The 25,012-nt window shown below is 46.1% G+C and overlaps 1 protein-coding gene across 1 annotated transcript; it reads right to left on the minus strand.

The window, feature by feature from the left end:
* Window positions 1-17,280: 17,280 nt before the first annotated feature.
* Window positions 17,281-18,234, minus strand: LOC122920087 (protein TAMALIN-like). Its single transcript, XM_044269297.1, has one exon. The coding sequence runs from the start codon at window positions 18,232-18,234 to the stop codon at window positions 17,281-17,283; it is 954 nt and encodes a 317-aa protein (XP_044125232.1).
* Between the last annotated feature and the right edge of the window lie 6,778 nt (window positions 18,235-25,012).

Below are 25,012 nucleotides of genomic sequence, written 5' to 3' on the forward strand. Positions count from 1 at the left end.
CTTTCACACTAGCGTTTCACGGATCCGCTTGAACGGCATTTCAAACGGATCCGTCAATAAACTGACTAAACGGAGCCAAACGGAAGCAATTCAGGCGGATCCGTTTGTACGGATCCGTCTGTATTACGGATCCGTTTGTCACGTTGGTTTCCGTTTTGTCATCCGTTTAGCGGATCCGTTTTGAAAGGAAAAGCATCTCTAGGTTCCATCTTCATGTATTGAGATCTATAGGGTTGTAATGCTCCTATATTTCTCCATGGCTATCTTGTTGAAGTTCCAAAGCTGGTCCGACTTTGATAATGGACCACACCTTTCGGACTCTTGTACGCGACTACATGCACTTATAAAGATGTATAGTGTTCGTTAGCGGGCCATATGTCCCTGATCGTCATTGATAATACGTACAGGAGTACAGAGCATCATGATGCTGACCATGTTGTGCCGCAAACTGGGCTATTGTCCTGCACTCATATGATCTATTAGTGCAAGACTATATCCCCGCGGGCAGCTCAACTTGCACAGGATGATTGTATACTATGATGCTGTGTACTCTCGTGTGCACGATCAATGCCACTATGGGACATATGGCCCGCTCACGGACCATATGTCTCTTGTGGCATACAGTCGTGTGCAAGAGGCCTTAAAGGGGTTTTCTCATCTCATACAATGGGGGCATACCACTTTAATGATATACCTACATTGTCTTATAGGCACGGGTCCCACGGCTGGTACCCTCACATATATTGAGAACGAAGCTAAGAAAGTAGATGAGGTCGCACTGCGCTGCCGCCCTCCATCCATTTCTATAGTTGAGGCGGGGATTAGCGTTTGGCGGTGGACATACCATGGGAAATGTGTCCTACAGCAACTGTGCTCCCCGCTCCGTTCTCAATATAGGTGCGGGTCCTACCAATGTTACCCACACCTATCAGACAATGGGGGCATATTCAAGTGAAATCCCCCCATTGTCTATGTGAATACCCCTTTAAAAACTCTATGTCCCTTGCGTGTCCCTTGTGGTAATCACACTAGTTATTTTAGCGTCATCGGGAAATCATTAAACGTTAAAATCACAATTAATGAATTCCTGATGATGCTGACAGACCGTGACTCCCACAAGGGCTCATATGAAAGGGCACAAGATTGAACAATGAACAAGCATTTGCTTGCTCATGTGCCAATCATAGGTTCTACGATCAATAAAGAGCCAAAATTTAGCTCATTATTGATGGTCAAGTTTTAATGGATCTTACGACATTGGCACTAATGCTGTTTTGATATAAAAACTACCAAGGGTGTTGTAATAAACGCACAGTAGTGAGACTAGGGTAGTTTTTATTTCAACACAGCTCGAGTGCCAATGTTCCCTGTACAGGACAATAAAAAGACAGACACAGTACAGTAAAGTAAAACATTATATTTTTTTTTTTTTCTGTTAATAAATAAATAAAATATAAACTTTTTTTTTTTTTTATAACTGTTCATAATAACTTGCAGGGGAGGTGGACTGTCGTGGACTTGCGCTGGGGCTGGCAATGGTAGCCCCCCTGTCCTGGCGAGCCACTGTGGGTAAACTACGGGCCATAGGAAAGGATGCAGGGCGTAATTGAGGGGTGTGGAGAAAGGAAGGGTCTGAGGAGGAGGAGGGGACCCGAGCATGTGTAGAGGTGGAGGGAGTTTGAAAAGAAGTAGGAGGAAAAGGGGCAGGAGAAGAAAAAGAAGAAGAAGGAAACACATGCTCGGGGGGGTGGGAAGGGAAAGGTTGGCGGTACTGGCCACTGCTGTGGGATGGGGGTAGGTGTGGGATGGGGGGTAGGTGTGGGATGGGGGTGGGGGTTGGGGGCGGTGCATGATTTCCCATGACCCGTTCTCTACCATGATTTTAAACTGATGTAACTGCTCGGGCGTCATTGAGTCCATCAAACCGATCATGTTTAGCCCATAATGGTAGTTTGGGCTGCGTTGATGCGCCGACTCCGCCCCTTCCCAGCGGCGAATCAAGTCAGCACCAAACTCCATTTGATGTCGGGCAAAACCTTCTAGAGCGTCGGAAACGACCTCTACAAGGTTTGCATAATCGGCTCGACTTGGCCTACCAGATCTCTGCCCGCTCACCAGGGCTCTTAAATTTTGACGGAAACCTAAGAGCCTCTTGAGCGGAGGGACCCGGTAGGGGACCCAGATTATCCTGAGCCGATGCATCAGGGACAGGAGGGCTGGCGCTGGCGATCTGTACTGGTTCCGCCTCAGGAGGTTGGTCAGGCTCCCGAGTGCTGCTGGCACTTCTGTAGAAAAAAAAAAGGAAAGTTAGGAATTGTTCTTTAAATAAAACATCCATGTTCTATGCTATGTCTACCGTATAGCATAGGGGGCTGTCCAAAACAGGGGAGCCAAACGCTCCACTGTCTCAGACAGCCCCTTACACTCAGACGGAGAGAACAGTGGTCCATCTGACTGTGGGGGGCTGTCCAAAACAGGGGAGCCAAACGCTCCACTGTCTCAGACAGCCCCTTACACTCAGACGGAGAGAACAGTTGTCCATCTGACTGTGGGGGGCTGTCCAAAACAGGGGAGCCAAACGCTCTGCTGTCTCAGACAGCCCCTTACACTCAGACGGAGAGAACAGTGGTCCATCTGACTGTGGGGGGCTGTCCAAAACAGGGGAGCCAAACGCTACCCTGTCTCAGACAGCCCCTTACACTCAGACGGAGAGAACAGTTGTCCATCTGACTGTGGGGGGCTGTCCAAAACAGGGGAGCCAAACGCTCCGCTGTCTCAGACAGCCCCTAACACTCAGATGGAGAGAACAGTGGTCCATCTGACTGTGGGGGGCTGTCCAAAACAGGGGAGCCAAACGCTACCCTGTCTCAGAAAGCCCCTTACACTCAGACGGAGAGAACAGTTGTCCATCTGACTGTGGGGGGCTGTCCAAAACAGGGGAGCCAAACGCTCCGCTGTCTCAGACAGCCCCTAACACTCAGATGGAGAGAACAGTGGTCCATCTGACTGTGGGGGGCTGTCCAAAACAGGGGAGCCAAACGCTACCCTGTCTCAGACAGCCCCTTACACTCAGACGGAGAGAACAGTTGTCCATCTGACTGTGGGGGGCTGTCCAAAACAGGGGAGCCAAACGCTCCGCTGTCTCAGACAGCCCCTAACACTCAGATGGAGAGAACAGTGGTCCATCTGACTGTGGGGGCTGTCCAAAACAGGGGAGCCAAACGCTACCCTGTCTCAGACAGCCCCTTACACTCAGACGGAGAGAACAGTTGTCCATCTGACTGTGGGGGGCTGTCCAAAACAGGGCAGCCAAACGCTCCGCTGTCTCAGACAGCCCCTAACACTCAGATGGAGAGAACAGTGGTCCATCTGACTGTGGGGGGCTGTCCAAAACAGGGGAGCCAAACGCTACCCTGTCTCAGACAGCCCCTTACACTCAGACGGAGAGAACAGTTGTCCATCTGACTGTGGGGGGCTGTCCAAAACAGGGGAGCCAAACGCTCTGCTGTCTCAGACAGCCCCTTACACTCAGACGGAGAGAACAGTGGTCCATCTGACTGTGGGGGGCTGTCCAAAACAGGGGAGCCAAACGCTACCCTGTCTCAGACAGCCCCTTACACTCAGACGGAGAGAACAGTTGTCCATCTGACTGTGGGGGGCTGTCCAAAACAGGGGAGCCAAACGCTCTGCTGTCTCAGACAGCCCCTTACACTCAGACGGAGAGAACAGTGGTCCATCTGACTGTGGGGGGCTGTCCAAAACAGGGGAGCCAAACGCTACCCTGTCTCAGACAGCCCCTTACACTCAGACGGAGAGAACAGTTGTCCATCTGACTGTGGGGGGCTGTCTAAAACAGGGGAGCCAAACGCTACCCTGTCTCGGACAGCCCCTTTACAATTTATTTTTTAAACAGTTGTTATAAATATTTACCTTTTTGATGCCATAGCCTTTCGTAGGAACCCCAGGGCCGCCGTATGGATGTATGTGGCCCCTGAGGTTCCTCCGGAGCCACCCGGGGCCTGACCCTCCTTGTTATAATCCCTCCTGAAGCGGTCCCGGATAGATCGCCAACGCGTTATAACCAGTTTGACTATGGAAAAAAACAATAAAAACTAAAATCAGCATGATGAAAGGAAAACAAGAATATTTTAATTTATTAAAATGCATATTGTTTTACTTACCATATTTCTCCTGAGCCGCCGCATCTAGATCCCCCCAGGTCTCTAAAACTTCTGCAGAGATGTCCCTCCAGAGCCGCTGGGTATGGCAATGATCGGCGTGGTGGCGGTCGGCGTGGTCCCATAACGCTGGACGCACCTCCACCAGTCGGATGAGGAGCAGGTTATCGATGCTCGGCACCCCGAACTCCTCATCCTCCCTGGTGGAGCCTAGGGAACCCTGAAAAAAAAGGAAATACAAAATTTAATGTAAATCCTAATACAAAATGCTAATTAAAACTACTAAATTCAATACTTACACGTCTACGACCGCCACGATCATTCCCGCGGACTCTGGAGGCGACTGGGGGATCCTCGCTGGCGGCTCTAGGTGCAGATTGCTAATACAAATAAAAATTTTTTTAGAAGACCGTACTTAAACCAATTTTTAAGAAATCTATATATATATATACTTACTTCTTGACAGCCCCGGTCCGTGCTTGGTCCACCTCCCCTGGACGCTGGTGAGCTGGCCCCGACAGCCACTTCCGGAGAGCCCTCCGCTGAAGATGATGAAGAAATCTATAATAAGAGCACATACTGATTAATGCAACGAATCAAACAGTAAAAAGTCCAAGTGTTGATTTTATACTTACGGGCCACTGGATACGGCGGCGCCTTCTGGGTGGGTTACGCCAGTCTATCTTCTTTGATGACATCTGTACGCAACAGAATACCAGACAAAATGCAGATAACGTTAAAGGAACTTGTAGAGCACTATTTCCTCATATATCAACATTTTTTTAGTTTTTTTTTTATACTTACTTTTTAAAATATCGATATGGGCTTCCCCACCGCAGATGTCTTTTTTTTTTTTTTTCTTTTTTGGAACGACCCTAGTAATAAAATAATTTAAAAAATTAATCCGACAGAAGCCATAATCCCCCCAAGTTACATAAACACCCCGAGAGACAGCAGCCCCGCACAATGACATCAGGCCCCCAGTTCCAAACAACTCTCCCACAGTGCCCTCAGCCCCCCCAATGCCAGCAGCCCCCAACAGTTCCAGTCACAAACACCCCCGCACTGCCAGAAGCACCGCACAGTTCCAGCCACAAAAAACCCTGCAGTTCCATCCAGAAGCACCGCACAGTTCCAGCCACAAACACCCCTGCAATGCCAGCAAACCGCACAGTTCCAGCCACAAACACCCCCGCAGTGCCAGCAGACAAAGTTCTAGCCACAAACACCCCCGCAGTGCCAGCAAACCGCACAGTTCCAGCCACAAACACCCCCGCAGTGCCAGCAAACCGCACAGTTCCAGCCACAAACACCCCCGCAGTGCCAGCAAACCGCACTGTTCCAGCCACAAACACCCCCGCAGTGCCAGCAAACCGCACAGTTCCAGCCACAAACACCCCCGCAGTGCCAGCAAACCGCACTGTTCCAGCCACAAACACCCCCGCAGTGCCAGCAGCAACCACAGTTCCAGCCACACGCGCCCTCCCCCCGGTGCCAGAAGCCCCCCATAAAGGCAGCCCACACCACCAGTGCCAGCGGCTCCCATTGTTCCAGACACACACACCCCTTCCCAAGTGCCAGCAGCCCCCCCACCCTAGAAATAGAGAGAGAGATAGATAGATAGATGGATAGATAGTAAAAAAAGAGAGATAGACAAACAGACAAAACTTCATACACTTACCAGTCTCACCAAGTCGATTATCCAAAATGGCCGACGATGAGGGGAGGGACAGATGAGGGGGAGGGACAGGAAGTTACTGGGCATGCGCAGAAACATGAACGTTTTCGAACGGATCCGTGTCAAAGCGGAGCCATGACAGACGGATCCGTCCCCATTGACTTCCATTGTAACTATGAACGGATCCGTACGCCTCCGCACGGCCAGGCGGACACCAAAACGCTGCATGCTGCGTTCGGGTGTCCGCCTGCTGAGCGGAACGGAGGCCAAACGCTGCCAGACTAATGCATTCTGAGCGGATCCGCATCCATTCAGAATGCATTGGGGCCGTACGGATCCGTTCGTGGCCGCTTGGAAGAGCCTTCAAACGGATCCTTCAAGCGGACAACCGAGCGCTAGTGTGAAAGTAGCCTTAGACATACCATGATGTAGCAGCTAGGTAGCCCCCCCCCCCCCCTTCTGCAGGAGGAGTCCCTCCAGAGGGAAGCAGCTCATAGAGAACCATGATTCCTTGCATATTTACTTACAGAGTGTCACGGGGGGGGGGGGTCAATAGCCAAGGCACCCCACTCCACGGATACTAGAATGGTCCAAAACTCCAGCTGCCAGAATAGAGCCAAGCTCAGCACAGCAGAGTTTAAAGGGGACCTGTCACCGGAATTTTGGGTATAGAGCTGAGGACATGGGTTGCTAGGTGGCCGCTAGCACATCCGCAATACCCAGTCCCCATAGCTCTGTGTGCTTTTATTGTGTAAAAAAAACGATTTGATACATATGCAAATTAACCTGAGATGAGTCCTGTCCCTGACTCATCTCACGTACAGGACTCATCTCAGGTTAATTTGCATATGTATTAAATCAGTTTTTTTACACAATAAAAGCACACAGAGCTATGGGGACTGGGTACTGCAGATGTGCTAGCGGCCATCTAGCAACCCATGTCCTCAGCTCTATACACAAAATCCTGGTGACAGTTTCCCTTTAAGTTTGCCTGCCAGTTTATGCCAAAGCCTGCTGGAACCAAGAGAAAGTCTAAATATTGTCTGGATGCAAGTTGATTCAAGTAAACTTGAACTTTATAAAAGTCTGGACTTTACTATTTTTCCACCTCCACCATTACTCTCCCTTTTATTGCTTCAGAGCCAAACCTTGGGGAGCGCCATAACACACATAGAGATTATTAAGGCCGCACCACACCACTCAGCATTCCTATAAACTTAAAGGGAACCTGTCACCCAAAAATCGCCTATTAAGCTGTTTACAGTACCTTATAGTGCTGTATACTCGTTTCTTGATGCACTTTTTGTTCGTTTTCCCGCATGTCTGCTCATTCAGAAATCGATGTTATATTCAGCTGCTGCCCCGTGCTTCAAGTCAGGCTTGAAGTCACGGGGGCAGCGGCCTCGGCGTCTTACATGGCCCTCTCCCCGCCCCCTGCCTCTGTTACTGACAGCCGAACTCCGAATCCGGGACCGCGCTCAACGGCCGCATGCGCAGTAAAGGGCGGCAGGAGCGCGGTCCCGGCTGCCGCGCGTACTACGCGCCGTCTTACTTTCGCCGCACTGCGCATGCGCCCGACATCCTGTATCAAACGCGCCCGCGCCCAGATGCCGGGCGCGGGCGCGTTTGATACAGGATGTCGGGCGCATGCGCAGTGCGGCGAAAGTAAGACGGCGCGTAGTACGCGCGGCAGCCGGGACCGCGCTCCTGCCGCCCTTTACTGCGCATGCGGCCGTTGAGCGCGGTCCCGGATTCGGAGTTCGGCTGTCAGTAACAGAGGCAGGGGGCGGGGAGAGGGCCATGTAAGACGCCGAGGCCGCTGCCCCCGTGACTTCAAGCCTGACTTGAAGCACGGGGCAGCAGCTGAATATAACATCGATTTCTGAATGAGCAGACATGCGGGAAAACGAACAAAAAGTGCATCAAGAAACGAGTATACAGCACTATAAGGTACTGTAAACAGCTTAATAGGCGATTTTTGGGTGACAGGTTCCCTTTAAGACACAATCAACCCTGGGGGGCAGTGCATTGCGCATTGCCTCTAATGTAATAATCAAATCCTGCGTGGGCCTGCGCTTAGACCGGAGTCCTCCTGAATCAAATCCTGGGTGGGCCTGTGCTGACATCGGAGTCCTTCTCCTGCGCACTGGCCATCTGGAAACCATTAACACTGGCATGGGCTGATGCTGCCTCTGCACATAGTCCTTAACAAAAAGGCAAAGTAGGAAAAAGAGATGAACCGTAAAATTGGGGGAGAAAGTGGGGACACAGCAAACTGGGCAATAAAAAATTTGCATGGGAACACACTCACAATTACCAGAAGTATAGGATATGCAACTGCAGCAAGCCCCTGAGAAACTGGAGCAGAGGACGGGAGGGGTAGTGGCCCTGATGATGATGTGTCATAGTATACGCCCTCAGGCTGTCACCCCCTGGGGTTGGTGCATTAAAGGAGGAGCACCTTGCGTTCCCTCGTGGCACTCCATGTAGTCAGGGCTTCTGTCTGATGGTAGTTTTGCGGTGGCCTTGATGCTAAATGTCTATGTGGTTGAAAGGCAAGACTTGTAATAGAAATGCAATGACCAGCATGTTGTATTGGGAGAGTCAGTAACCAGGCCAGATTGAGCGTAAAAATTCTCTATTTACTGTGCACCAAATAGGAGTTGTAGTACATTCAGCAATTGTGTATCTGTACAAATTCAAATTCTCCCTAGATGCCCAAGCATGAGCTAAGCAAATAGTTTGCAGCAATCGACCCCTGAGTACTCTTTTTCTTGCTATAGTCTCAAATACTAGGATTTCTGGCTAGCAACTGTAATCCGTCACAATGTTCACAATTTGCACGGTGGCATGCGGTTCCAATAAAACAACTGGCTAAATCTTACCTAAAGTTTGCAGGGTGTCTGAACTCATTATCTCTCCATTGCAGCAGGGCCTGAGAATGCTGTACGCTGATCAACTCGCTGACTAAAATGTTGTAGCTCTTGAATCCAGTAATCTAGGTCGCATCGGGTGTCTCAACTTGTTTCCCCGAAGCAGCAGCAAAGTCTGTAATGCTCTTTGCTGGTTACCTTGCTGCCTCTCACACTGTAGCCATGAAAATTCTGCTAAATCTTCTCTCTGTCTCTGATGGTAGTGGAGGACACACATGGATCTATTAGTCTCAGGAAGCTTTGAAGCTGAACGCCTGTCAAGAGGGGCATATACCATTTGCTCCCTGCCTTCTCCAGGCCCTTCCTCACACTCAGTACTCCTCACACAGCTAGAATCTTCTCTTGGAACTAGAGAGAGGGGCCAGCCAACACCCTTAGCACCAGAGAGAGCTGGTCCAGAATTGTTAACAATGGCCATCCCTGTCTCATAGGTGTGTCCAGGGGTGCACCACCAATAAGGCCAGGTAAGGCAATCGCCTGAGGCAGCACCAGGTAGGGTCAAAAGAGAAGGGCAGCAGAAGGGAAGGAGTTAAGTTAAGAAATTGGCATGGGGGGGGGGGGGAGGCTAGGTACATCCCTGCGTTTGTCACATAACATAGCCGTGTATAACATAAAATGACAATACAGTGCATTACCAAACAAATGCAGATACCCCTTCTCCAGGAGAAGAGGGCTGAGGAGGTATCATGTGGGCCACCTTCAGCATGTTGCCCTGGTCTTTCAGTACTACCAAAACATAGTCGCTGGTGCGGGCACCTACTCAGTGACAGGCTACGGCCGTGAAGGACGCTTGCCTGCTGCCGGCTTTACTCACTGCGCCTGCGCCGAACACTAAACGGGACGGTGCAGGCGCAGGATTTGCACGGCTGGAGGAGACCAACGATGCCCGGCCCTGTCAATCGACTGTAGCAGGGCGTGTACAGAGGTGAGAGAACGGAGCCTCTAGGTGAAGGAGCAACGACCCCCCCCCTGCACCTAGAGTCTCGTTTACATGTAATAAAAGTTATTTTTTCTCAATACCTGGGTCACGTAGTGAGATGGGACTAAGATAGTGATGTTCAGCTGACATTAGCACATCGCTCATGTCAGCCAGCATAATACCCTTTAAGTGTGCCTGCATCTCCCCCATGTACTTCTTTAATATGCTCTATTAACCTAGGTGACCCTATTCCTGCCTCAATAGACTTCATGTGCTCTCTGAATCTCACATATAAACATCGCATGGTCTTTCCCACTGTCCACATTTAAAATTCCCTTCTGGGATTCCCTTTTCTAACCAATTGTCTTTCTTGCTCTCAAATCTACTTATCATTAATATTATTATTTATTATTAAAGCGCCATTCATTCCATAGCGCTGTACATGTGATACTTCTCACTATCTTATCTTTGATGGTTCTACTTCTTCTAAAACTGACAAGGGGAGGATTTTTAGTTTTTTTCTTTTAAATGTTCATCATGAGCTAATACTGTATATGCCAGTTGTTAAAAAAAAGCCTTATTTATGCTTAAAGCCATTGGTGTATATTTAAAGGAAAATACTGCTCTATCCATCTTTCTTCTGTTCTCTATCCTGTTCTTACTTCCTTGTTCTTCTCTTTTTATTGCTCTCAAAAGGGAGTTATCTTTCATTTGCTCAGGGTAACCGCCTCTCCAATAATCTCCTCTTCAGTTCTTTAGATCGTTCAACGAAGTCTGTGTCCTTACTCGCTATTCTTTTTAATCTTGTAAATTGCCCGTATGGTACCTCTTCCTTTACATGGTAAGGGTCCATTCACACGTCCGTAATTTGGGTCCGCATTTGTTCCGCAATTTGCGGACCCATTCCCTTTCAATGGGGCTGGAACGGATGTGAATCCGCATTTGTGGGATCCGCATCAGTTTTTTCAGGATCCGCTTTTTTTCGGTATCCGCAATTCCGTTCCTAAAAAAAATAGAACATGTCCTATTCTTGTCCGCAATTGCTGACCACAAAAGGCATTTTGTATTATAGTGTCTGTGATGTGCGGTCAACAAATTGCAAATCGTACATTGAAGGCGTCCGTGTTTTGCGGATCCGCAATTTGCAGATCCGCAAAACACTTACGGACGTGTGAATGGACCCTAAGGGTGGGAGCTCCTGAAGTGCAAGAGGGAATTTGTGGCGGTCAGTTTTCTATACACCTTAGTAACTGGTGTCCCTTCTTGTACACTTACTTTTACATCCAAAAATTCCAATGCCCTTGAATCTATTTTACTAGTAAATCTCATATTAATGATGTTTGGAGTGTTCAAATACTCCACAAAGTCCTCAAACAACATGAATATGAGATTTACTAGTATACAGAACTATTGGAGCAATGAATGGGGAGATCTCTGGTCCTATGTGAGGCACGGGGCTGGTTCTAGCTTTGTCAGAAAGATATTGTCATGTACTACACAATATTATTTTTTAGAATAATTATAGGACAACCCCTAGGACAACTAGAAATAAAGTTAAAAAGTTACATTTATTATAATAACATTGAAAACAGAAGACACAGAATTCATACCATGGAAATGAATCTACATAGAACCAATTAAAGAGTAGGAGGACATCTGGTGGATAAACATTGTAATGACACCAAGACCTATAGTACATAAGTTACACGGAAAGTAAATTCCCACCCTTAATGTATTTAGAACCAAGCCACTATCACAACACATTAGCCTACAGTAATACTACCACAGTGGGTGAAAGGGTATCTAAAAATACCAACTGCCCAAACCTCCAATTGAAAGGGCCATATGGCAACCTGCGCGGCAATGTGTATATCAGTAACCAGTTTCCAGTTGATCTCTCTTTACTAAAGTGCAGAACAGGTGTAGCAGTACATCCAACAGTAACAAGGCACAGTTCCAAGAAGATCACAGTGCAATTCCAATAGCAACATATGGACAGCATCTGGAGAAGGTTGTAGTACTCCTTCACTCTGTCTCTCTCTAAAGTCTCTGTAAATTCCCATTCTGATGGGTGCTGGCCAAAATGTCTCTAAATGAGTAAAGGTGCACACCTGCACAGTTAGACTTTCTACTTACTAACCAGGTGGCGAAACCAGGTCTATCTCCTAGCAACCTAAGGGGATGCGCCAAGGTGTTAACTCTAAACTGTCCATACAGAGCTATTAGGTATACAAAGACAGTAAATCACAACATTTAACATAACAACATAACATTACAACCATTCCCCTTTTGTAGCGACCCTGTTCCGGGGTACTTTAGACACATCTCTGTTACATTTGCAATAGATCATAAAAACCTAGGAAGTATTCATTTTCACAGAATCTATAAACATATATAAAAAAAAAAATTTAAGTGGGACCCTATAGGTGCCAGATAATGTATGGCATCAGGTTTTGGGTATTTGATAATTTAGCTGAGAATCTGTAAAACTGACTTAAAAAATTCCCCTCATGATAAATTGTTAGTTTCAGTTTTTCAATGATAAGCAGACATTTAAGACTAGCCTTTTAATAAGGGCTCATTCAGACGGGCACAATTTTGCGGAACGGGTGCGGAACCATTCATTTCAATGGAGCCGCAAAAGATGCGAACATCACACAGTGTGCTGTCCTCATCTGTGGTTCCGTTTTGTGGCCCTGCAAAAACAGATAGAGAATGTCCTATTCTTGTCTGCAATCACGGACAAGAATAGGCATTTTCTATTATAGTTGCGGCCATGTGCGGAGCGTAAATTGCCACAAAGCCGGTATCCGTGTTTTACGGATCCCCGATTTGAACTAGCGCTGGATGTGCCGAAGTTATGGAGAGCTTAGGAATAATTTGATTCGCAACTAAAACTAACAAATTTCCTCGCACTTTGTGGTAACAAATAGTTTTTTTCCTAAAATGGTGGCAACATGTGTTACTAAGTGAAAGTAAAAAGCTCGGGAACATGAGATCATCCGTAATGCCGTGCAGACAGCCAATCAGCAGCTAGCCAGCCCCTGTGATGTCATAGCCCTTTAAAAGCCTCATCCTATGTGTTCTCTTCCATTTGAGCTGAGCATTGGGAGAGTCGTCACAAGCGCTAGGGACAGTTTTGCTAAAAGCTTTTAATTGTGAAATATTGGATAGGGACAGTGTAGGTAGATCACAGGGAGAGTTTTAACATACTGTAGGGAGAACGTAGGGAGACTGCAGGAACAGTGCAGGGGCTGTAATCTGAAGCTGAAGGGATCCATAAGAGACAGGAATGGTTGACTCTGTCTTCAACATCATCTCAACTGATATCAGACACCTACAGCGAGGAGTCTGTGGGTTCCTCTGACACCACACTTGGCATGGCCCAGGAACAAGCTCTGCGCCCTCACCTGTTCTGAACCTGCCTCTTTCCTTTGATATTACAGAGGACAGTCAGCAGGTACTGCCCAGCCAAGATTTGGAGGAGAGGTCCGCTGCTTCCTCCAGTAGGTGGGTAAATATCAACGATGAGGGTTGCGTGGAAGCTGGTGTTGCGAGAGGTCATTGAAACGGCCATGAGTCTGGTGAGGGTGACATACGGTAAGTGACGAGCAGACAGTAGTGGATGATGCAGCAGAAGGTGGGCCAGTGCTTCAGCCTTTTGGTGTTTGGTACAGTTCATGGCAGCGCCGACTTGTGGAGCTGTAACTATGGTCAAGGACCATATAAGTTTTTTATAGCCCTCTGGGTAAATGTGCTTCCTGCACAGGCACACCAGAAACTTGGCCAGATGATGGCAATGTCGTCTCTGCATTCTCATACTGTGATTCTGGCGCCAATGTTTTTCTCTGCCTGCTCATCCTCCATCTTGTCCTTAGCCTCCACTGTAGGCACAGTTCTGAGTGGTCCTCCAGCATACCACCTATGCAGAGCACGGTGGTGTCCCGCTGTTTTGCCTTGAATGGGGTCACACCAGGAAGGAACTGCTTCATGTCATCAACCAAGAAATATAATCCTGGCCATCTCCTTGCCAACTGAAGATTGGTCAGTGATAAGGGGTTTATCTGCTCAAGCAACAGAAAAGGAGCTGAAGGGCGATTAGGAAGACCAGGAAGATGACCCTTACACACAGTGGCAGTATGCGGTGGAGATGGAGTCCCTCTGATTCCATTGTGCAAATTGACAGATGTATGCTTGTTGAGTTGCTTGTGTAGGAACAGCTGCATTATCACCATTCGGCAGAGGAATGACTACTGGCTCTCCACAATGTTAGACCCTCACTATCAGGCTAAAATGGGGGCCTATGTTCCACCTTCTGAGAGGGCTGATAAACTCAACTGCTATCGAGACATCCTATGTAGTTGGTTGGTTTCTGCCTATGTGTGCCATCACCCATCCTCACAAAGGTCTGACCAGGAGGACCCTCTGCGCTCACGTTCCACTGCCATGACTTCTAGAGGAGGGGTAGGGGTGGGAGCAGGAGCAGCACCAGCTCCATCAACAACAATTTGAGTCTAGAGCCTGATGAGCACATTTCTTCACCCGCGTACTGAAGAAACCAGCCAGGAGCAGCAGCAATACATGGAGCAGAACCTGAACCAGCAGTAATGTGGCATCAGAGCAGGTGTTTAGTATGGTGGGGGGCATAATCACCCCAGAGAACTCGCCTTTCAACAGGAAATCTTGAGAAATGAACCTTTCTAAAGATGAATCAGGTGTGAATCAGCCAGGATTTCCACACACTGGTGCCTGATGCATCAGACTACAGGGTGGGCCATTTATATGGATACACCTTAATAAAATGGGAATGGTTGGTGATATTAACTTCCTGTTTGTGGCACATTAGTATATGTGAGGGGGGGGGAAAAACTTTTCAAGATGGGTGGTGACCATGGCGGCCATTTTGAATCCAACTTGTTTTTTCAATAGGAAGAAGGTCATGTGACACATCAAACTTATTGGGAATTTCACAAGGAAAACAATGGTGTGCTTGGTTTTAACGTAACTTTATTCTTTCATGAGTTATTTACAAGTTTCTGACCACTTATAAAATGTGTTCAATGTGCTGCCCATTGTGTTGGATTGTCAATGCAACCCTCTTCTCCCACTCTTCACACACTGATGATGTGTTTCCCTCTTTATGCACTGAAGCTGGCACATTCCCTGAGTTTTTCCAGCAAGATGGTGCACCACCACATTATGGGTGTCAGGTCCGAGCATTCCTAGATGAACTGTTTCCTGGAAAGTGGATTGGTCGTCGTGGGCCAGTTGAATGGCCCCCAAGGTCTCCCGATCTGACCCCCTTAGACTTTTATTGTTGGGGTCATCTGTAGGCAATTGTCTATGCTGTGAAGATACGAGATGTGCAGCACCTGAAACTACGGATACTGGAAGCCTGTGCTAGCATTTCTCCTGCGGTGTTGCTATCAGTGTGTGAAGAGTGGCCACTATACTGATGCAGCCACCCACCTGAGGCCTCTGCTGCCTTCTTCTCCTACTACCACCATCTTGTGCTGTTACTGACTCCTCATGCTGTTGCCACTCTGTGACTGGACCACTATGCTGATTTTTAATGCCGTTGTCACCCTCCCCACTCTGATACTGGGCCACTACCGTATTTTCCGCCGTATAAGACGCACTTTTCCCCCCCAAAAGTGGGGGGAAAATAGCAGTGCGTCTTATACGGCGAATGTAGCCGATTTTGCCTAGTTTTCAATGATACACCCGCCGCAATGCCGTGCGGCGGGTGTATCAGCTGTGAGGGAGGAGGGGCTGGGGGCGGCATCTGCATTTATAATGGCAGGGGGCCCGTGCAGTGACTATTCTACTACACGGGCCCCGCTTACTGTATAATCATATCCCTAATAGTTAATTGTGTGCATATAAAGGAATAATGAGCGATAATGATGAGCGCTATTACTTACAATTAGAAGCGCTCGCCGTTCGGAGCAGAGAGGAGGCAGGAGGCAGGCCGGGAGGACGGGCGCTGGCAGTGTGAGTCATACGTCACGAGCCTGCGCCGCCCACTTTATGAATGAAGCAGGCGGCGTGGGCGCATGACGGATGACTCACACTGCCAGCGCCCGTCCTCCCGGCCTGCCTCCTCCCTCCTCTCTGCTCCGAACGGCGAGCGCTTCTAATTGTAAGTAATAGCGCTCATCATTACCGCTCATTATGCTTTTACATGCACACAATTAACTATTAGGGATATGATTATACAGTAAGCGGGGCCCGTGTAGTAGAATAGTCACTGCACGGGCCCGCTGTCATTATAAATGCAGATGCGACCCCCACCCCCATTATAAAAGCAAATGCGACCCCCACACTTATGGAGGGGATCTGTGGATGACACATAGCATAAGATGCTATATATGTGTCATCCACAGATCCCCCCCATAACTGTCATACACAGATCCTCATAACAGTGCCATCCAGAGAGGATCCCCCATAAGTGTCACCCACAGATCCCCCATAACAGTGCTTCACTCACAGATCCCCCATAACAGTGCGTCACTCACAGATCCCCCATAACAGTGCGTCACTCATAGATCCCCCATAACAGTGCGTCACTCACAGATCCCCCATAACAGTGCGTCACCCACAGATCTCCCATAACAGTGCGTCACCCACAGATCCCCCATAACAGTGCGTCACCCACAGATCCCCCATAACAGTGCGTCACCCACAGATCCCCTATAACAACAGATCCCCCATAACAGTGTGTCATCCACAGATCCTCCATAACAGTGCGTCACCCACAGACCACAATTAGTTCAAAAGCGCACCTTTTGGTTCAAAATATTTTTTTTCTTATTTTCCTCCTCAAAAACCTAGGTGCGTCCTATGGGCCGGTGCGTTATATAGGGCGAAAAATACGGTATGTTGATTCCTTATGCTGTTGCCACCAGACTTATTTTACCTTTCTTATCTGTCAGAAGAACCGAAAAATGCAAAACACAACGGCGCATCCATAAGGCCTCGATCAGACGGTCAGTATTTTGTATCAGGATTTGATCATTATTTGGAAGCCAAAAGCAGGAGTGGGTCCAAACACAGAAGACATGCAAATATTTCCTTCACATGTCATCTGTGTTTTGGATCCATTCCTGTTTTTACCTTACAAATACTGATCCATTACTGACCAAAATGGAAAAATAAACAGTGGCGTCAAAACAACCTTACTGCTGACCACCTCTACACTCTGTTACTGGGCCACTACGGCTAACGGCTAACTGAGCGGCTAACAAAATAGGTTATCTATCACTCTACGTGGAAGCAGCAGACGGTGTAAAATGAGACAGCTCTTTCCCATTTTAGTAGAATCAGTGGCTAACAGAACAGGTTATCTCGCATTCTATGAATAGCAGACGGTGTAAAATGAGACAGTGCTTTCACTCTATAGTAGAATCTTTTTTTTTTTTTTTTTTTTTTTTACTTTTGCAAACATTTTAATGAAAAACAAAAAATGGTATAACGTTTAACAATAAAGTCTAACAATTCAAATACAAAGATTTTCACTCTTCTCCAGAACAATAAATAACTTAACTTAAACTTTTTATATAAGTAGGGGGGCTAAAGAGGACTGGCATCCTCTTCTAAAATTCTGTTTAGGCCAGGGACAAACTTCAGAAGCCTTTTCTGAAAACTTGTGTTTTTTTTCCTGGGTAAAGAGACAAAGGTACTCTGCTCCTTGGGCATCTCCCAGTTCGTAGCAGGACTTGTACACTTAACACTCGAGCTGCGAGTTAGTGGAGACTTGTAAGGCTTGATTGTGCTTTTGTTGAGAACGGTGTGAATATCATCTGTAGAGTTGGAGCTGAAGTAGCAGGTCTGATAGACCGCGTCCTCGTTATCCTCGGCTGTGCTCAGGCAGCTTGCGCTGCTGCATATACTTCCAGTAGCCAGGGTACTGGGGAGTGGATCTTTGGTACATTGTGGAACTGTCCCGTAAATGTATGACCTGATGGATTCCAAGGTGTCATAAACACTGGGGTCCTTTACAACAATGCCATGTAACAGTCTCTGCTCCTGCACCATTAGTGAGCGATGTTCTTCCCATTTCTCATATAATGTTTGCTTTAGATACTGTAGTCTGGCCTCCAGTACAGCTTTTTGGATGGCAGAACCATAGACCGTCTCCAGCCTGATTTTATTTCCAGATGCTTTACTCAGTTCGACAATGTCTTTGTGCCTGACTCCTTCCATGTTGAGGCCATTTACACCAGCAATTATATCACCAATTTTCAACCCACACCACGCGGCAGGACTTCCTTTGTGTACCCGACAGACAAACATGAACATTTCCACAGTGTTTTTGTCCTTGTGATGTAGTTTGTACGTCTGAATCTCAAATCCAAATGTTTCACAATCTTCTTTTTCTAAAGTGACTGTTTTCCTGTGATACTCTGATGCCTGGCTTACGTTCTTCCAACCCATTGGAGATCCTTCCTTAGCCCTGGGAAGGGTCCCGCCGGGGACCACCAGAGCCTTGGACATGTCACCGCTCCTATAGCTGCTTAGCGCCATGTCTCTCTCCCGGTATGGCAGTGTCTAAGCTCCAGACACCAAACCTCTATAGTAGAATCTTTGATCACTTCACGGTTAACTACATTAGGCTACTTTCACACTCGCGTTTGGTGAGGATCCGTCATGGATCTGCTCAAACGCATCCGTTTAGATAATACAACCACATGCATCCGTTCAGAACGGATCCGTTTGTATTATCTTTAACATAGCCAAAACAGATCTGTCTTGAACACCATTGAAAGTCAGTGGGGGACGGATCCCTTTTCTTTTGTGCCAGATTGTGTCAGTGAAAACTGATCCGTCCCAATTGACTTGCATTGTGTGTCAGGATGGATCCGTTTGGCTCAGTTTCGTCAGACGGAAACCCAAGGGGACTGGAGGTGGAACGGAGCCAAACTTATCCAAAGTGATGCATTCTGAGCAGATCCTTATCCATTCAGAATGTATTAAGGGCAAAACTGATCCGTTTTGGACTGCTGGAAGGATCCCTGAATGGATCTCATAAACGGAAACCAAAACACCAGTGTGAAAGTAGCCTTATACCTGATGCTAACATAGACCTGTAAGGCTGAGTTCACTATTCAGTTATTTGGTCAGTTAATCCTATGAGTGAAGTGTTAACTGAGCCTAATAGTGACGCACAATCTTTCTACAGCTAACAGAAGTGTTTCAAAAGTATGTGTTTGCACTGGCACAACATGGCTTAAAAGAACCCTTTTTTCTCCACTACTTTATTGGTGCTGCTTCCACCGGATCGCGACATTAACCCCCCTCCTCCACCAAGCCCCGATCCTACAGCATCAGCAGTGACTCCCCCAATGTGAAAAACCTCAGCCTGAGTCGACATCAGCGTGAGGCCCACAGGTGAGTATAAATAGGGCCGTTAATCAGCCTCCCCTCCCACAAATGCGGCAAATGAATTGGCCTATTACTTTTTTTATACGTCTCTAAGCTCTGATTAGGGTTCAATTTGAGGTCTGATAGGGTTCAAATCAGAGGCCTGATGGGGGTCCTATCTAAGGTCTGATGGGGGTCTAATCTGAGGTCTGCTGGGGTGGGATCTGAGGTCTAATGGGGATCCTATCTAAGGTCTTATGGGGTCTGATCTGAGGCTGATGGAGGTCTGATCTGAGGCTGATGGGAGTACGATCTGAGACTGATGGGTGTCTGGTGTGACTGGTTGATGGGGGTCTGATGTGAGACTGATGGGGTCTAATCTGAGGCTGATGGTGGTCTGATCTGAGGTTGTATAAGGGTCTGAGCTGAGGGCTGATGGTGTCTGAGCTGAAGCTATTGGATGGGTCTGATCTGAGGCTGATGGAGGCTGGGGGTCTGGTTGGAGGAAAACATTTTTTTTTATTTTTCTCCTCCAAATCTTAGATGCGTATTATAGTCCAAAAATACAGTATATATACATATGCATATAATGTGTGTGTATGGTTTTATCTGTATATAGGTACCTATTGTCACCCTGATTTTGAACTATTATCTACAGTAATACTGTACATGCCGTCTCCCGTCTCTCTTCCTGGTTGCTGTTGCTTTGCCATAGACATAGCAGCAGCGAGCAGGAATAGAGACGGCATGTGCACACTGCAGTTCCTTCTCTTCATACAGCTGATCTGTGTGGATGTCGGGTGTTGGATTTCATCGATTTGATATTAATGACTGATCCTGAACCTGGAAAACCCTGTTAAGCACAAATTGAGGTCTGATACAGAGGTCTGATTGGGTCTGGTCTGAGGACTAATACAGCTTGGGGGACAGATGGTGGTCTGATCTTAGGCAGGGGCGGACTGGGAGCTTAAAGTGGTCCTGGAGAAAATACTAAAAGTGGCCCTGTTTTGTAGTCGGGTCCAAATTGATGGAAGGCAGGGCCAGCAATACCATATTATGGCACATTATACCACATCAATAGAGCCAAATACCACAGTCTATCACAAAATATTGTCCCCATCAGCCCAAAATACATCCTCAAAAATTCCACTGACCAGCTGTGAGGAGGGCTCAGGTGGCCCCTTGGGCATCGGCCCACCGGGAAATTTCCCTGTAAGATCTATGGCCAATCCGCCCCTGATCTTAGGTCTGAGGAGGAATGGGGGTCTGATACAGAGATCTGATGAAAACTTTTTCTTATTTCCATCCTCTATATCTAAGTTGTGTCTTATGGTCTAGTGCATCCTATAGTCCAAAAAATGTTGCAAATACAGGATCACTTTTACTGTCAAAGTTGTTTGCTTTAACCCCTTCATGACATTTGCTGTGCATAAAGATGTTGTACGCTTTAGAACAGAGGGAGTGCAAAAGCCGCCGGAAGCCTGATGCTTCACACAGCAGAAACCTGAGTCTAATGTCTCTGATGTTCGATTTAACCCATCGATCAACAGAGCCATTTATTCCCTGTGAAAGTCTTGGTTCCTCTGAAGTCTTGGTTCCTCTGCCAGAGACCTGCCTGCGTTTTCTCTGTGACTGAAAACAAGTTCCATTCATTTGAGTGGGGCAGCAAGCACACAGATTTCTGAAAGTTCAATTCTAATGATTGGAACTGAATCTCAGCCACGGACGTTTCTGCAACAAAATCCAAAGCCACATGGTCAGGCTTCTTGATGCAGTTTTTGATAGCTAAAACCAGGTGAGGATCATAAACGGGGAGGAAACATTAGGGGAAGATACTTCTCAGCTTTTTTGGATCAGCTCCTGGTTTTAGCTTCCAAAACAACATGAAAAACACCTGAATATGCAGCAGCACCCTAACCTCAATTCTGTCAGAATCTCCTTACTGTAACTACTAATTAGCGAATCATGTGTAGTGCCGTGGAGCTGGGGTACTGTGAAGTCTGGACATTTGTGGACATTTGCCTATTTCCTCTATGCAAAGTTATACATTTCACTTGAAAGGGTTAACTTGCACTGTTTAATACTGTGTAACTGCATATGTATGTTGTGATATATATCTTCTTCATTTGCACTGTATTTGCATGGCTCTGTGGAAAGGGATAATGAATACTGAGAGACTTTTGGGACTTTGATTGAGAAGCTAGTAATTTTCCACAGCTGCCATAGAGTTTAACCACTTCACATCTGGGCCATTTGCCCCCTTCCTGACCAGGCCTAATTTTGAAAATCTGACATATCTCACTTTACGTGGTAATAACTTTGGAACGCTTTTACTTATCCAAGCCATTCAGAGATTGTTTTCTTGTGACACATAGTACTTCATGCTGGTCATAAATTTGAGTCAATATATTTCACCTTAATTTATGAAAAAATCCCAAATTTACCAAAAATGTTGAAAAATTAGCAATTTTCAAAATTTCAATTTCTCTGCTTTTAAAACAGAAAGTGATACCTGATAAAATATTTATAACTTAACATTCCCCATTTGTCTACTTTATGTTGGCATCATTTTGGAAATGTCATTTTATTGTTTTAGGATGTTAGAAGGCTTAGAAGTTTAGAAGCAATTCACTTTGTGGGGCCTACATAGTGTATACCCCCATAAATGACCCCATTGTAGAAACTACACCCCCTAAAGTTACTTAAAACCTATTTTACAAACTTTGTTAACCCTTTAGGCGTTCCACAAGAATTAAAGGAAAATTGAGATCACATTTTTAAATTTCACTTTTTTGGCAGATTTTCCATTTCAATCCAAATTTTTCTTTAACACATCGATGGTTAACAGCCAAACAAAACTCAATATTTATTACCTAGATTCTGCGGTTTACAGAAACACCCCACATGTGGTCATAAACTGCTGTATGGGCACACGGCAGGGCGCAGAACAAAAGGAGTGCCACATGGTTTTTAGATGCCATGTCCCATTTCAAGCCCCCCTGATGCACCCTTACAGTAGAAATTGCCAAAAAGTGACCCCATTTTGGAAACTAGGGGATAAGGTGCCAGTTTTATTGGTACTATTTTTGGGTACATATGAATTTTTGATCATTCATTATAACACTTTATGGGGCAAGGTGACCAAATTTTTTTTTGTTTTAGCACAGTTTTTATCTATTTATTTATTTATTTTCACAGCGTTCACCTGAGGGGTTCGGTCTAGTGATATTTTTATAGAGCAGATCGTTACAGACGTGGCGATACTTAATATGTATACTTTTTCTTATTTATTTAAGTTTTACACAATTTTAAACAAAAAAAAATATGTTTTAATGTGTCCATGTTCTGAGATCTATAGTTTTTTTTATTTTTTGAGCGATTTTCTTATGTAGAAGCTCATTTTTTCCAGGATGAGGTGACGGTTTTATTGGTACTATTTTGTGGGACATATGCCTTTTTGATCATTTGGTGTTGCACTATTTGTGATGTAAGGTGACAAAAATGGCTTTTTTTGACAGTTTTTTAATTTTTTTTTTTACGGTGTTCACCCGAGGTGTTAGGTCATGTGATATTTTTATAGAGCTGGTTATTACGGACGCGGAGAGAGCTATTGTTTTTTTATTTATTGAGAGATTTTCTTATGTAGGGGCTCATTTTTTCCAGGATGAGGTGACAGTTTTATTGGTACCATTTTATGGGACATACACCTTTTTGATCACTTGGTGTTGCACTTTTTGTGATTTAAGGTGACAAAAATGGCTTTTTTTGAAACAGTTTTTATTTTTTATGGTGTTCAACCGAGGGGTTAGGTCATGTGATATTTTTATAGAGTTGGTTGTTACAGACACGGAGATACCTAATATGTATACTTTTTTTATTTATTCACTTTAACACAATAATAGCATTTTTGAAACCCAAAAAATTATGTTTTAGTGTCTCCATGTTCTGAGAGCTATAGTATTTTTTAAGCGATTTTCTTATGTAGGGGCAAATTTTTTGCGGAATGAGGTGACTGTTTTATTGATACCATTTTGTGGGACATACGCCTCTTTGATCACTTGGTGTTGCACTTTTTATGATGTAAGGTGACAAAAATTGCTTTGAAAAGTGTTTATCGGACTGGGACACATCATTTGATATATTTATAGAGCCGACCGTCACGGACGCGGCAATACCAAATATGTCTATTTTATTAAATTTTTCTATTTTTAACTTTTTTTTTTAATTCCTTACTTGGGGAATTTTTTTTTTTACATGTTTTTACATGTGAAACCTTTTTTTTTATTGATTTTTTTAACACTTTATTTTTGTATTTTTTATTTTACACTTTTCGTCCCCCGCATATAAGACCTCTGGGGGACATTTAACTTCACTTTTTTTTTTCACTGTTGATTTCTCCTGTAACTGGGGCTGACATAGTAGCCCCAGTTACAGGGGAAATACACCCCCCAGAGAGGCTGTACAGCGCTGTACAGCCTCAGTGCAGGGCTGATCGAGGTCTCTGTAAGACCTCACAGCTCCTGCACTCTCGCGGCCCCGGCGATCACATGACCGCTGGGCCGGAACAGGAAGCGCATAGCGCTTCCTGCACTGTATACACAGCGCTCGCTGAGCACTGAGTATACAGCGATCTAGAAGGCAGGGACACCTGGGCACTGTCCCTGCCTTCTCTAAGGGTTGCCCTGCTGTCACTGACAGAGGGCAACCCGAGCTGCAGTTTCTGAATAGACGTTCAGGAACGTCCATTCAGAAATATAGAACCACCTCCCGGACGTTTTTAGTCTATGGGCGGACAGGAGGTGTTTAAAAAAGAGTATGCTTTGGAGGGGAAAAGCCAAACTTGTTTACCACCAAAACCAGCCGGACTGACCATTTGAATGTCTGGTTTTAGCTCTGTTGTTATGTCTGGAAACTTGTTTTTGAATGGAAAACCTGCTGTGTCATTGCCGTTGAGTATCATTGAAGCTCTAATGTACGTCTATGCCAGGCGGGAGTGGTAACTTTGTAACTGTTTGTGCTGTGTTTCTCCACTCCACCCTCCCACTAGAAGGTTTCAATCTAGCTAGAAATGGTCTATAAGGAGAGCAGTCAGAGCCCCAAGTGTTCTGCAGTTAGGGACCAGTGCTTGGAGGGGAAGACTCTGCCAGCCTACATGAGTGACCAGAAGAAGACGCTGAGACGGGGATACGCTGCCACAGACCATGGATCACCAGCCTTTGTCCAGGATACCAGCCTTCTGAGAGAGAAATGGACACTGTAGCTCTAGCCTTTCCTCAGCATCAAACCCTTCTTCTGCCAGGGAGGAGACTGGAGAAGCCAGCCCTGTGCCTCACCTGTATTGTTTTGCACCTGAATTCCTCCAGTGAAGAAGCACATTGGTTACTGCAGACCCTAACGCTCTGGATTTATTTTCCATTGGGGAGCACCACTCCTTACCATCCTTTCCGGAGAGCAGGAACACGTGGTGACATCTCCCTGGTATCCGGGGGACCCAGTGTAACGTTGGGGCCACCCGAAACCCGGTCACTGCACATGGTGTGTATATGCTATATATGTGTGTGTGTATATGCTATATATGTGTGTGTGTATATGCTGTATATATCTGTGTATATACTGTATATTTGTGGGTAATGCGTAGGCCATTAAGCGCTTCACTTACCATTGCTATATAAGATAGCATTACCTGTAGCGAAAATTCTTTGCTGAGGTCTGCAGTAAATTTTAAATATGCTAATTATGTTTGAATGTACTTTTTTCTGAATTTGACCATGGGGTTTACATTTTGCATTGCAAATACAATATCCCATATGTAGTATTTCCAATTGTTTGTTATATTTTGTATAAATGTATGTAAAGGTATCGGTGGCATTAGGAATGGAACATTCTATTCCTCCCCTCTTGGTAGGAGTGGATAGTCCTACTTCCTGCCAGGAGGGGGAGC

This window comes from Bufo gargarizans, chromosome 10 (genome assembly GCF_014858855.1).
Source record: "Bufo gargarizans isolate SCDJY-AF-19 chromosome 10, ASM1485885v1, whole genome shotgun sequence".
Classification (NCBI taxonomy): Eukaryota; Metazoa; Chordata; class Amphibia; order Anura; family Bufonidae; genus Bufo; species Bufo gargarizans.

What these genes read in the sequence shown, in the direction of transcription:
- LOC122920087 (XM_044269297.1), bottom strand. Translation starts at nt 18,234, where the DNA reads ATGGCGCTAAGCAGCTATAGGAGCGGTGACATGTCCAAGGCTCTGGTG.